The sequence below is a fragment of the Dermacentor silvarum genome, chromosome 1 (genome assembly GCF_013339745.2).
Source record: "Dermacentor silvarum isolate Dsil-2018 chromosome 1, BIME_Dsil_1.4, whole genome shotgun sequence".
Lineage (NCBI taxonomy): Eukaryota > Metazoa > Arthropoda > Arachnida > Ixodida > Ixodidae > Dermacentor > Dermacentor silvarum.
In genome coordinates this window covers 300729531-300744224 of record NC_051154.1, presented here as the reverse complement: position 1 = coordinate 300744224, position 14694 = coordinate 300729531, and the positions used below count along the sequence as shown (strand labels likewise).

Below are 14694 nucleotides of genomic sequence, written 5' to 3'. Positions count from 1 at the left end.
CGTACACACTGTGTCATACGGCAGAAAGGCATCGTTGCTGTGTGCACTTGCCCTAGAGACCACTTCACGTCGAGCAAGTTTTCCGCTCACAATTTGTCTTACAATAGACGACAGATCATAGGGCGTAGAGCGGTAGAGGACTCGCATCCACACTAGCGATAGTGGTCACAGGCGCATAGTCATATGTGTTTAGTCACAATGTGTGTCCCTAAGCCTGACGTTTATGCAGTAGGCCGTCTGCCCTATGTTCCATTATGCAAGTACACCAACTCGCCGAACTTCCCATCCTATTAAAGTTTTTTTGGCTGAAATGTATTTACTAGCTGTGGGAAAAGAACCACGCCATTTTGCTTCTGTCTTCAATGAATTCCAACTTGACCCAGAGGGGACATTTGCACAGAAAGCTAGAAATGTGGTTTATGAGTGTGGTATAAATTTTTTATGGCATAAATGCTCTGTACATAATGCTGTACAATGAATGTGTTGTATTAATATTTCGTTAAGATCACTGCATATCTGCGGCTGTGATATCGTATGATGTATGACATAGGGTAATAATTCAGGTTGTGACTTGATTATGTTTGATATAAGAAATGAACGGCTATCTTTATGCTATAGTAATATATTGTTTCATGGGAAATACTATAATGCTAAGCATTGTCAGAACCGAAAACCGTTTCAGCAAAATGTGCTGGTGCTGCCCTTTTTCCTTTTGCAATGTTTGTAATTTGTGATGTTAATTGTGTAGAAAAGTGCCACAAAATGAATGTGCGGGCTTCCCAGTTCCATATAAACATATGTGTTTTCCTGCGCTGATATTTTTTCCAGCAAAATTATGGTTCGAGCTAGTTGGTTTGTATTACAGGAAAAATAAATTGTGCAATACAGACACGGACGCAGGAAAACATACAATAGGGTGGGCGCCAAACTACCAGCTGAATTTTGTTGCAGAGGAATTCAGCATATACGTAGCATTTTCACACATGCATACACAAAAATTAAAACGTGAGCATGCGTACGAGGTACGATTAAGGATTCTCCAGGAATAATATTTCTTTTTCCAGCAGGGCTAGCAGTGGCCCACTGACACACATATCACCAGTTTCACTTATGTCATATGCTTGGTATGAGCGCGAAGAATAATAAAGCCAGGCTTCATTATCTTTGTCAGTAATTGAATTTCAATATTTGCTCAGCACGTGCGTCAGTGCGAAGTAGTGCTTTTTCATGTAAACATTTTAGCGGCTTCACCATTTTCTGATTTTTATTTGTTTTTTTCTGGTAACTGTTATCCTTTCGACCATGTGATGTTTTCTGTGCTACGGTTTTTGCAATCTCTTATATGTTTTTGTTCTTTCCAATAAAGATTTAGTTGTGAGTTAGCGGTCGTCCTGTCTTCTTCTGCTACCGACGGTGTCTTCTTCGCGCTTAGACCAAGAATATGTTACCGTACCACGGTAGTTTACAAACGTTCGAACTTGTTCATCCATTGTTGTAGTGGAGCGGACTATTTCAAAGACCAGCGGAATGTGATCACTATTAGAGGCGCAATCAACAGTCGACCACGAAGTCACAGAGAGACTACGGCTAGAGAATGTGAGATCAATTGCAGAGTGATTTTGGCCACGCACGAATGTAGTTGCCACAGAATTTACACAACACAGGTTTTTATCTAATGACCAATTCCACAAGCGTTTACCGCATGAATCTGTCTTTAAACCCCATGAAACATGATGTGAATTGAAATCCCCAGTAAGTAAAACATCCCGCCCACAGCTAGCTAAAACACTGTCAAGAGAGCGAGTGTCCCGCACACCGGAAGTAAAATAAGTATTTACAATATAAAGAGGGAAATATCCAGGTAGAGTAAGTTCTATAGCCAGAATTTCGCACTCAGAATCCATCAATTCGAATAAAATTTTGGCTTTATGACATATTTTAGTAGAAATAAATATAATTAGTCCACCACCTCTTGTAGGGCGGTCTAGCCGAAAAGACCTTTAAAATTTTAAATGGAAATTTTTCTCCTTTGTCAACCAAGTTTCCTGTAATACTATTATGTCTGGATTAAGTTGGTTTGTAATAGAAAACAAATCTACAGAAGCTGATAATAGTGATCGGCAGTTCCACAGAAGAACCTTTAACAATCCTATGATGAAGTTGCTGCTGTCGAAGGGGACTGTAAACTTCGACTCACATTTCTTTGACTTCGAATGGGGAAGTGAGGAAGAATCCTCACTAATTGTTGACATAGCTCTTTTTTGAGCACGAGCATTATGTTCTGCGTCTTTCATTTCGCAATCTTGAATGGTCTGGTTGGCGGAAGCAGAATGAGTGGGAGGGGAACTATTGCACGCTGTGCCATCTCCCGAGACAGTTGTCTCCCTCTTTCCATCGACAGATTGCTGCCCCGAATTTATAAGTTGATTTGCTACTGAGCATAGACCAGTAGCTTGCATTAAGGTATTCATTTGCGAGGAAATAGCTTGTGCGATGCTTTCACCAAGATTCACCAACAACTGATCCATTGCCTTAGCCACGGCCTTTTGAACAGCATTTTCTATGGTTGCAGTGAGAGATGAGTCATGTATCGCATTTTGTTTAGCTGTAACTCCTGCATAGCCAAATGTTCTTTCATTTACAATATTTGCAGCCTCTCTTCTGGAGCAACGTTTTTTATCCATAACTTCGAGGATCTGCACTTCTTGGGCCCGCACAGAACAGTTAGAGTAATCGGCCGGATGGTTTCCTTCACAAAGGCAGCATCTCTCGTTTTCGGAAGTGCAATCACTGGGAGCGTGACTTTCTCCACATGTGCAGCAACGTTGGCTTGATTTACATGCACCGATACTATGGCCAAATCGCCAGAAATTGCGACATTGAAGCGGACGCGGTGCAAGTGGATCTACTCTGAATATAAGGGGCCATATTTTGATCTCTGATGGGCAGGAAGTGCCAGCAAAAGTGGCTATCACTGATTCTGTTGGTACTCTGGTATTATCCAACACTCGACTGCATCGATATACGGCAATCACTCCAGCTGCAGATAACTTTTCTAATGTTTCTGTCGGGGTAAGACTTGAGTCGACACCTCGTACTACTCCCTTGGTGCACGCGAGGTGAGTATAGGGATAAATGCACTCACCGGAATGGCAGCGAAAGATGTGCACTTGAGTAAGTCCGCAACACGTGACTGGTCTGGCGACCTACAAAGAATGCCTCCCCGGCCGAACTGCTTTACGTCCGAGATGGTCTGGTACAATGGAGTAGCAGCATGAAGAGCCTCCTGGGTAGCCTGAGGATTGTTCAGTTTAATGAAGCCTCCACTCGCCGGAACGATTGCCACAGGGATACTGGTTACTCCGCTGCGTGGGAAGAAATCCAAAGCTATCTCATGATTAGGAAAGGAAGCTGTCCAAGGGGAAAAACCCCTCCCGGGGTAGTTCTTGGACATCAGCTTAAGCTCGAGCTGGTAATACTGTGGAGAACATACGTGAAAATGAAAAGAAAACGGATAAGATCACCCGATACTCAGACAAACCACCAGAGATCGCTCTGTTTTATTCGGAACTTCTTCCTCTTTCACCACTACTGCACCGCACCGTCCTTGTGCGGCTCGTCATATATATATATATATATATATATATATATATATATATATATATATATATATAAATATATCATAGGGGTCTATAATAATAGACCCCTATATATAACGCATTTTAAACGAGAGAGAGAGAGAGACATAACATTAATTAGCACCGAACTACTCCCACTTTACATTTTAAACGAGCCATCACCCAAAGCAGCTCTAACGGTGCTCTGTACAAAGGAGCACGGGTTGATAATCACTTTTTATGGCGACCATCACCCCTACTCCTCTGGTTTCCCCTTCTATCTTTGCGAAAAACAGAAAAGTGGCCTGGAAGCGATAAATCACAGTTCGGGACGTCATCGCACCGCCAAGTTTCGGTGCCTAGGATGATAGCAGCAGAGCACGTGTCAATCATGGCCTTTACGGTATCGACTTTCAGCAGTATGCGACGAAAATGTGCAACAAGCAAATAAAGATTCCCATTATCATGATTTTGGTTGAGGGGGAGTTGCTTGTCACGTTGTTGGGCGTTCAACCTGTTCGTTTAGTAGAACTACTTGTTTAGAGACGGAATCATATATGTAAGTTCGGCCATGCAGATAATGTTTATTATATCGGATCATAAAGCTCTCCTTGTCTTTACGGTAACCTTTAGCAAAATCCCTAGCTTTTTCCCAGATAGTTGCGTTTTTGGCGAGAAGTCTTCCTCCAACCATATCTTAGTTTTGTCATTTTTTAGCTTAGGCTCACTTCGGAGGACTTTGTCTCCTAGTTTAAAATTCGAGAACATTACCATTATTGGCCGCGTGAAATAGGGTCACGGGCGACAAATGCGATAAGCTTGCTCGATGTCATTCTCATCTAGCGTCACTTCAAATCGACCTGAAGTGAAGTTGCGAATAATGCTTAATGTTGAGGCGTTGTCCTCCTTGTCAGCCTCTGGTAATCCTTTTGTAATCAGATTGTTCCGTCTAATGTTATTTGTGAGATCATCTACTACATCGCATTTGTAGTTGGCATGGCTGCTTTAACGGCCGCTAACTGACGTCATGTCAGCCTCGAGCATCGGGATGCTACTTATCTTCTGTTCAATGGCGCATACTCTGGTTTTTACGTCGGCAATGTCCTGCATTATGGTCTTTAGAGTGGCGGTTATGCTACTAAAGTGTTCATATGCAGTGTTAAATGTGTTCATGAACGCAAGTATAGCTTCCATCCTCGGGCCAGGATTAGCCTCGACATCTCCAGCACAAAGCAAAAGCAGGGCGAAGCACGTAGTGGCAAGCACGAGAGACGGTCTTGGCAAAGCAACTCGTAACGACCCGGAAGATACGCTCAAAGGCTCGGATCTCATGCCGACACAGGGGCGGCACGCAATTAACAAAGGTACCAATGCGAGCTCGGTATGTACTGATATCGATACCCATGACACAGGCCGTATGAACCACACTCAGAGATTCAAAACGGGGATAAGCAGCCACTAGTATTCACATCCAAAATCCCAACTGATGCAGAGATGCATACCTATAACGAAGATGTAGGTCAGTTTGACACTTGCCACGCGTAGCCGCAAATCCCCTGTCTAATCCCGCAAAACCCTATGTGATGTGCTACAGCTTCGCTGGTCATCCGCATTCACAAAGTGGAATGGCTCCTGAATTTTTTTCAGACGCTCTTTTTTTAAAAGAAAACTCATGAATTCGATGAATTCGTTATCGTTAGCTTAACTGTTGATGGAAGTTGAATAATTAGTTGTGTTTATTGAGGAAGATGTACATGTTGCACTTGGAGAACGTGTGTCTTTATAGTTAGGCTATTTGCATTTTTCGCACGTGTTTTTTACAAGTGGCCAGAGCCCTGCGCTGTCCTTCCTGACGCCGTATAGCCCAGCTTCCTTGCCACATAGGAGGCCTTACATGGAGGATGACCTTCCGGTTTGACATGCTACCTCATAAAAAAAGTAAGCAGCAAAAGGCGAAGACCACTGAGAGATGATTGCCTAAAGTCAAGCTTCATTGAAGAAACCTGCTCAGATGTAAAGTTGTGTGTGATGCGAGCGTGCGTGTGACGACTACTGCCAGATGACGGCGGTGACGATGGCACGAAGGCGATGGAATTATAACGACGGCATGACGTTGCTTCTTGGATTCTCTCATTCGTTCTCGCCTCTTTTCCTATGCAGCTTCGGTTTTGGCGGCGTCATCCTCGCGCCACCTGCGAGCCTAGCACTTGCAACGAGAGGGCGCCGTCTTCATTCGCTATATGACGTCACTCTTCTTGCTCTCGATGATCAAAATTTATATTCCTGATTGGCTTATCTTTCTTCCTTTTTAAATTTTGTTACACACTGGTATTGTGTTGCCGTTGTAGCTCTAGTGTACAAAATATTGAGGGCAGGGACATGGTGAAGCACAGACAAGCACCTTCAGTCCCTGGTTTCCCTTTCTTTCTTTTGCCATTCTCGTATGTTTGTCTGTATTCCAAATGCGTAAGAACCGAATATTTGTAAAGAAAAGGGAAAGTGAGTCTGAAAAAAACTGGAACTGATCTCACGAGCTCGCGCAGTGCTTCGGGGTGAGATCTCCCGACCACGGCAACTGAGGGGAGTAGGCATAGAAAGCTCATATATATCTTTAAAAATTTCTGAGACACTAAATCGGAGTCTTCACGTTCTCACCCTAAGGTGAGATACCCTGCCACAGCGGTATCTCAGATTGTTCGATGCGGGTTGTCTTCGCAGATAAACCCGCATTTTGGTACGTTTATGATGGAGAAGGTAATGTTGAATGAAGTGCGGAAGAAATAATTTTATTTTTTCATTTTTTTAAAGCATGAAGTTGCACGTGGTTGAACCCAGCCTCGTAAGCTCTATACGCGCGTATTATTCTTATTCAGATTAATACCATGAGGTGGCGCGATACGACTTTCATCAAAAAAAAGAAGGCAGGTGGGGGGAGGGGGGGGGGTGGGCATGGGTTAAACACATACGTGATAGGCAACAACAACAGCTTCTCAAGAAGTGGGCACCTGCGCTACTGCTCCCATGCTGGCGTCACAACTGGAAGCTACAGGGTGGCTAGTAGAACTCAGCCTTTCGAGAGCGCGGTTCGGGTATGCGCACATCATTATGACGACATCTACGTCGTCATTATGCCACCGTCACCGTTCGCTCCTCTGGTCGATGGCGTGAAACACACACACACACACACACACACACACACACACACACACACACACACACACACACACACACACACACACACACACACACGCACACGCACACAAACACAAACACACACACACACACACACACGCACGCACGCACGCACACACACACACACGCACACGCACACAAACACAAACACACACACACACACACACACACACACACGCACGCACGCACGCACGCACACGCACACACAGACACACACACAAACAAAGAAACAAACACACACACACACACACAATTGGGACACCCTCCGACACGTTCCGGTAAAGATTAGGTTTGCTGCTGCTTCGAAAGGGGTTGACGTCATTCAAAACCCTCATGAAAGCAGTGTTTCTGTTTTTACTCTTTGTAGAGTCACATGTGTGAATTCAAGTGATGTCAGAATGGATAATCGCTGCGGGTGTCGTTTACAGCGTTCCTTCTACCGCGTGTGTTTCCCGGTAAAGATTATGGTTGCGTAAGCTACTCCGAGTGCAAAAGTACCCAACAGCATAGAAATCACGTGGTGACGTCACCATGGTCTAGCAACTCATTCAGTTTATTGCAGGCTACCATGTGTAGACCACGGAAAGTAAAGACACCAGAAGAACAGCGTGAATATAATGTCGTTGTGAAGTAATAAAGGGTGTGGTTAAGTACATTTCACTTGTCTCCGGTTTCACTCTTTGTAGAGCCACGTGTGTGAATTCAAGTGACGTCACAATGAGTAATCGTTGTGGGTGTCGTTTACAGCTTCGCTGTCCAACCACCTTCACAGCGTGGATTGGAGCCACAGTTTTGATAGCACAATTCTACACCTTGACGAACAGTCGGGTGTCCTTCAGGACCCTTCCGGAAATAATGTTTCACCGCCACCACCAAGACCCTGTTCCATTACCACTGAATCAGTAAGTAAAGTTTGGCTTGAGTGAAAATTTATCGGCTTCCTATATGTTCATTGCTTCGCGTGTGTATATAAATAAATTTTGCTCCTTTCAGATACCACCGGATGGAAACGTAGCCACCTACACCGGCGCTCAGTTCCAGATAGGAGTTTGAGGCAGAAACGACAAGCTGAGACTGCGAAAAAAATTAGCGTAGCTTGCACTGGAGGCGCAATGCTAAAGAGACAGCGCAGCTGATGGGCACCTAGCTAGTCCTGGCTTTTGGGTTAGGCTAAGTACTACCAAGTCATCCCCAGCATTTTCGGGAATTTATTGATTATTGATCGATTAGCTATCGTAAGGTATTGGCCACGTATTTGGGCTAGGCTAAGCACTACAAAGTCATCGCCAACATTTCCCCGAATTTATTATTTGTTGATTATCGATTAGCTGTTGATTGGCTATCAATTGCCTATCGATTACTGACTAGCTTAAGTAGTCCCAACCATGCTTATCTAGATTTAGCTAGGCTCAGCTTCGCTAGTTCACAGGGGTATGTGCCATTGCGCTTTCACCCTTTCTGCTCTGCCGCCAGGATCGGTCCACATTTTTGGATTCAACAGACACATTACGGCCGGCTTAAACAGCTCCGCTGTTAAAAGGAAAGACCCAGCACGGTTGTGTGGCATTGATTAACTACGGTCCAAATCCTTCCTTCTTCCTGATCACTCAACTGTTTTCTTTTCGGGCGCTGCTCGTGGCGCAACGTCGCCCGTTATGCGATATCAACTGGGCGAACACGAGCACATTTAAGAACTGGGAAGTTGCTCAAGCGAGAGCTCGTGCCAGCCTCGGAGAAAGATACGTAGATAAAAAAATAAAAAAAAGGAAGCTAACGAAGTCAAAGCAGTCTCCAGCTTTCTGCTGAACAACGGAGTATCGGAGGTGCAGCCGGCATACGTGTAATTCTACCCGAGAGCACTTTTTATTTTTGCCACTTGAGAGCGTTTCTGTTCGCTCAACGGGATTCATCATTTCATGTGCTGTGAAAAGGCAGTGTTGCACACAACTCCCTGGATTTCTTCACAACTTGGATTAATCTATTGCATAACTTGTAATCGCTATCGCATTCACCTATCACTCTTTCCATCATGTTTCTTGAGCAGGACTACATCCTCAATGCAGATCGGAAAATTATGATGAAAAATGTTCGACGGCGTCTTCTGCGTTACCACTGTATGATTGAACCGTCATATCGACCATCTTGCTGTTGCACTAAAAAAATTCGTTCCTTAATAATTGTTTGTCAGACCCTTTGATAGCTATTTGATATTGGCGAGACGCTATTGTTGGCTTCCACTTTCTCTGCAATTAGGATGCGCTTCGGTTCCACGAAACTACTACTAAACCTTCACTGACAATGCACCTGTAGGCGCCTAGTAATCATGCGATTTACTAGGCAAGGAAACGCGACTGAAGACAAACTCCAGCGAAGAGGCAAACAAAGCTTCTTTAACACATTTAGGTCTTCGTACCCCTTGTGGCAAATTCTGGTATGTGTCAGTGGGCATATGGGCCACTGGGTATACGTGCCGTAGGGGTCACTGAGTATGTGCTGCCCTTCAATGAACCACTTTGCCACCAACCTGTGTCACTGGGTATCCTAACAACAACAAACAACACCACGCGCTGCACTCCGCAGCAATTTGCAACACGTCGCAAAAACATTACACGTTCGCTCCAGAACAGATAATGCACAAGAACCGCTCTCTACAATACCTTTAGTGCTTCCCATTACGTAGATGGCAAATGGAGTTCAGTCCGATTAATGTTCCTTTTTTTTCTTTGTTTGCAGTCAAGCGGCACTTGGCGTTTCAAACCTTTCAAACGCCAACGACCGACATCTAATTGAACTGCCAGCGCTGGTAGCCCACCCTCACGGTTAAAGCGGCGGCCGAAAGACTACTCTGTACCTTATGTTAAAGGTCCGCACGGAACCAGCGTGGTTCAGCTCGATGTCAATGCAACCATACGGTCACGTGACAGCTATTTCGAAAATTAAACTGTGGCTTCAAGGGTTCGCCTGGGTCGAAGAAACCATTGCGCTACTGATTCCAGGGGTACATCCGAGGCATCTTTTCGAGGTTGAACATTTTTATTTATTTATTTATTTATTTATTTATTTATTTATTTATTTATTTATTTATTTATTTATTTATTTATTTATTTATTTATTCAGGAGATATTGCAGAGCCCAGAGGACATTGAGTAAGGGGGACGAACAAGGATATTATAAGAAATGCAAAATATACAGGGCAAAACGAGAAAGGGAAAGTATTGCACAGGGCTAGGATTAAAAAACAGCAACAAACATAAGAGCAAAGTACAGAAAATTATAATTGAAGTATATAATTACAGCGCAAATGTCAGACACATGATTAGAAAAAAGAAAGCAGGGGTTTTCAAAAAGACAATAGCCAAAAAGCGCGATATTATACCTTGCAAGACAAGGTTTAACGTCACGATTTCACTTGAAAGTATTCACGCAGCTGATCATGGAATGACTGATGGTTGCATATGGATGCAATATTAACGGGAAGATCATTCCACAGAACGATGGCACGTGGAAGGGCTGATGAATTGAAGGCTTGTGTTCTTCCGTGTATGCGCTTGGTGCTGTACTGATTATGTAAACCACGCGAAATACATGAGGGCGCTTCGAATGGTAACGCAGATTGCCATGGTGCAGTGCGATATTTATGAAATAAGCATAAAAATGTCGCAGTTTGGCCCGAAAGGCGAAGCATCAATTGCGATAGCAAATTAGTAGAGAGCTATTCAGAGTAGGGATAGTAGTTTTATCGACTGCATAAACGTGGACACATTCGTTTACTAACTGAATTAACAAGCGTGGTGTCAATGCGCACCAGCAAACATGAATAGGTCATACTCGGTGACCTCAGACAACCACTGTCAAGACACTGGCAGTAAGCGAAGGTTCGTGCGGTCTATCGCTTCAACGGAAACTGAGCGGCGAATGCACATCGCATACAAAGAGCAGAGCCGTGCTTTCAAGATAGCGCGCGTCCCCCGCGCGCTTTCACTCGCACATACGGTGCGCGCCGACGATTTTATCGACCTTGGACTTTATACGGAACCTCACGGCGACGGCGACGCTGACGGCAGAAATCCGCTTGAAGTGTCCATATAAGTGCTATCACAATGAAAGAGCGACTGAACGACGAATATATAATGGTTCAAGAGAGATATCAAGTTTGATCTGTGTTAAGCTTATTTGTACGGATTCTAGCAGCTTTATTAAGTAGTTTTGATATCGGGACCATGTGTATACTGCATATTCATGCTGCGGCCGCACAAGTGTTAGACCAGTTTTCGCACATTGTGAGCGGAACTGTGCAGGTTACGGTGCAGATACCCTAGTGTCCTTGAAGCTTTCGCACAAATGGCGTTGACATGCGTGGCCCATGAAAGATTATGCGTGGAATGAATACCTAAATACTTGTATGATGATGCCTGAGACAATACCGTGCTATCTATGAGATACTAGAAGTTAGAATTGGTACGCTTGTGGCTGAAAGAGATCAGCTTGCATTTATTCGTGTTGCAAGAACGATGTGCCGCCTAATCTCCGTCTGTTACAACTGGTTACACTTTTAACGTTCTTGTGAATCAATATACCCTTTGTTTTACGAAATAGAAATATTTAGACTGTACCAGACTTTCACCACTAATGAACCCAACGACAGCCGTTACTTGCAAGCTTTCCTCTCGCACCACATTTCCGGCAGGCCAATTAGCACTGATGTTAACGTTGGATAGCGTCAACTTGTGTCCGCCAGTCCCACTACATGTGCTGTTGCGTTGTCCAGCGACATCGTCCACGTTTCGAAACTCAAGCATTACCACCCTTCCTCTGCTGTGGGTCCTTAGTGGCGCAGGGACGGCGCTTCTCCCGCCGGAGTCATGCTACATGCTACTCGAAGTAGATGATGTCGACTCTTGGATTTAGTGGGACTACCCATGGGCGGCCACTGCCTGATCTGATGTGTAGTAGACCGCGAGGCGGAAAAAAATGCGAACCGTTCATGTGGCCCCGATCCCGCAAAAGTGGAATGTTTCACCGGAGCAATGGTCAATCACCACATACACAGCTTCGCTGGGCATTCACCTTCACAGAGTGGAATGGCACTGAATTCATTTACACGGGACTATCCTGGCGATATCACCCCTGTGCCAATACTGCCAACAAACAGAATCCCTAGATCACAATTTTTTGCTGTGTCGCCAGTATACAGTGCTAAGAAAAAGATTTCTAGAAATTGCGCTTGCTAGACTAGGGTTATAATCATACCATCAGGAATAATACAAACGTTCGGTGCGTCATTTCTGGGCTTCAGCCACAGGGACATATTTGATGCTGTTTGTGCTTTCATACTATCAACTAAACGAAGAAGTTTTTTGAATATTCTTTTTTTCTTTTCTATACTTTTTTATGTCTAGTATGTAAAACGTCAAAACATTACGTAAAAGTTCAGGTACACAATTCTTGGCCAATCCAACAGTGCGGGTACCAGCCATAATATGAGACCATCCTCATCATCATTGTGTAATTGGCTGGCTTCCATCTTGTGTCAGCTGGTCTTTGGTTCCCTTGTAAGTACGCCCTGTAATTAGTTTTTCTACTGTGCTTCCGCGTAACAATAAGCTGATGTCGGGCCATCACCGAGTAACGAATGCATGACAAGTTTACATGGCGCCTGTGTACACGGCATGCCTTCTCTGACAGCTCTGCTGCTATCCGATCATTTCAGGCCTTCCACTCTTGCACTTTGTACAAACACAGGAGGATGTCCGGCCGGGCGCCAGCAGGCGAAGAGGAAGAGCTCTCCTCCAGCAAGAGCTCCAGGAAGAGCTCTCGATCGCCGCGAGCAGGACTTCTGTTCCCGGTAGGGCGCATCCATGGGATGATGAAAAAGAGGAACATTGGTGATCGTATCAGTGGTACCGCCCCCATATACATGGCGGCGGTGCTGGAGTACTTAACTTCGAAAGTGCTCCAGCTGGCGGCGATCGCGGCTCGCGACAATGGCCAGATCAATCCCTGCCATATAAAAATTGCTGTGCGCAGTGACAACGACTTCAAGAAGCTCCTGTGGGGTGTGACTATGGCCGATGGGGGCACGCTACTGGAGCTCTGCGACGGAAGTCAGCCGCGCTGCAACGGCTCCGAATGCGCCGATGCGGCTTCTGGAAGGATGCCAGAGTGACCGGGCGCTGTGTATAAATGACTTGATACCGCTAAGCTTTTTTGCCTTTACTAAATTTCTGTTGAACTTGCGATTTGGCATGCGTGGAAATGAACGTACGAAAGCGATCGAGGTTTTCCTTCCCGGAAGTCTCTTAATGCGCTTGGCATTCTGTGGAATCTAACCCTGATTTCTTGTCTAGCCGTTTTCGTGGGCGGATTCCGAAGATAGTGCAGTCTAACAAGGCTGTACAAACCGCATGGTACGTACGATTGGCCTCGTGCGCTACCGATGGCGGCGCTGCGAACGGCGCTCCCGTGACGTCAGAGGGAGGACTCGTCTTTGTCGTCTGCTATGCTCCGGCTCAAATAGCTTCATTTTCAAGCGTTTGCTCGCGCTCTGACTGCGTGCTCGCGTATCACGGCGCTCTATGAGGACAACAAACTTTGTATGATAAATGTATCCTCGATATAACCGCCCGATGTGATCACCCAGTGGCACTGGCGTTGCTCTGCTTAGCTCGAGGTCGCTGATTAGACCTCTTCGTGGCGGCCGCATTTAAATGGGGGCGAATGGCAAACACGCTCGTGTGTACTTAGATTTAGGAGCACGGGGGGGGGGGGGGGGGGGTAAAGAACCCCATGAGGGGTTCTTTAACTCCGGAGTCCTACACTTTACTCCACTACAAAATTACTCCGGAGTCCTACACTGTGTGCCCGATAAACATATGGTGGTTTTGGCGCGTAGAATCTCAGAATTGATTTTTGACACATATTTTTATTTTTCGTATGACCTTATGTATGACCTCTTGGACAGAGACACGATCTCGTGCCTCTGCCATAAAGTATCGCGCCGAGCAAGTAAATGAGAGTCTACGCAGCTTTTGAAATGGAGCACGATCGCAGGGCTCATGTGCATAATTTTGCATTGACAAAGCAGCATTGTAGTTAAATGCGAAATTCACATTTCGCTTGTAATTCCAGTAACTTGGGGTTGCAAATGTAGAACTTTTTCTGACAACAAAAGTATCGGTTATTTTCCTGAGAAATGGTTTGCCTTGAACATTAGTGGGGCACCACGCGCTATCGTTCCGAATTGTCAAGCATGCTTTGCACCATTTTCTTGCGAATAAATCTCATTACCACTTTCCAATGCAGAAAAAAATTATATTTGTTTAGGTTAGCAAAATACAATGTCTACTCAACGCACTTTCCGACTATCGGAAACCACTCGGAAAAGATTATTTTGTCAGCGCAATAATGAAATATGTTAAAAAACGCAGAAACGCTTGTAAACATTTCGTCTTTTGATGCCGCTAAAGCAGTGAATGCATTAACCTACCGCAGTGACCACCTAGTTTTTTAAGAATGACATCAAACGTCTTTCGTGATGAGCTTAACTCGTTAGACAGCAACAAAATCGGAATGTCTGCGGCAAACAGAGCGGGTGACCGAACACGCAGCACGCGCTGAACAGACAAACACACTATTACAGCTCAGACCCTCATGCTCAGGCATTATTACAGCTCAGGCACCAGGCAAACAGATGACTAGCAGACGACGCTAGGAAAAACCCACACTGAGCGTGGCGACGACTACTCGGCTCGATTTCGCGGGGAATAGTATCCTGGAACATTCCGTACAACTGGTGGGAAAACCTGCAGACCCGATTTTCAAAAACTCGAGCAGAGCAGGACGGCCCACAGCTTCAAGTTGCCTTCATGTAGCGTGTACTCGTTAC

General features: G+C 45.0%; 1 protein-coding gene across 1 annotated transcript; it reads left to right on the top strand.

Annotated features, from left to right (window-relative positions):
• The first annotated feature begins 12555 nt into the window (after positions 1–12555).
• On the top strand, positions 12556–12975 carry LOC119441869 (histone H2A-beta, sperm). The gene has a single exon (XM_037706510.1). It carries the CDS (start codon positions 12556–12558, stop codon positions 12973–12975), a length of 420 nt encoding a protein of 139 aa, XP_037562438.1.
• The last annotated feature ends 1719 nt before the right edge of the window (positions 12976–14694 follow it).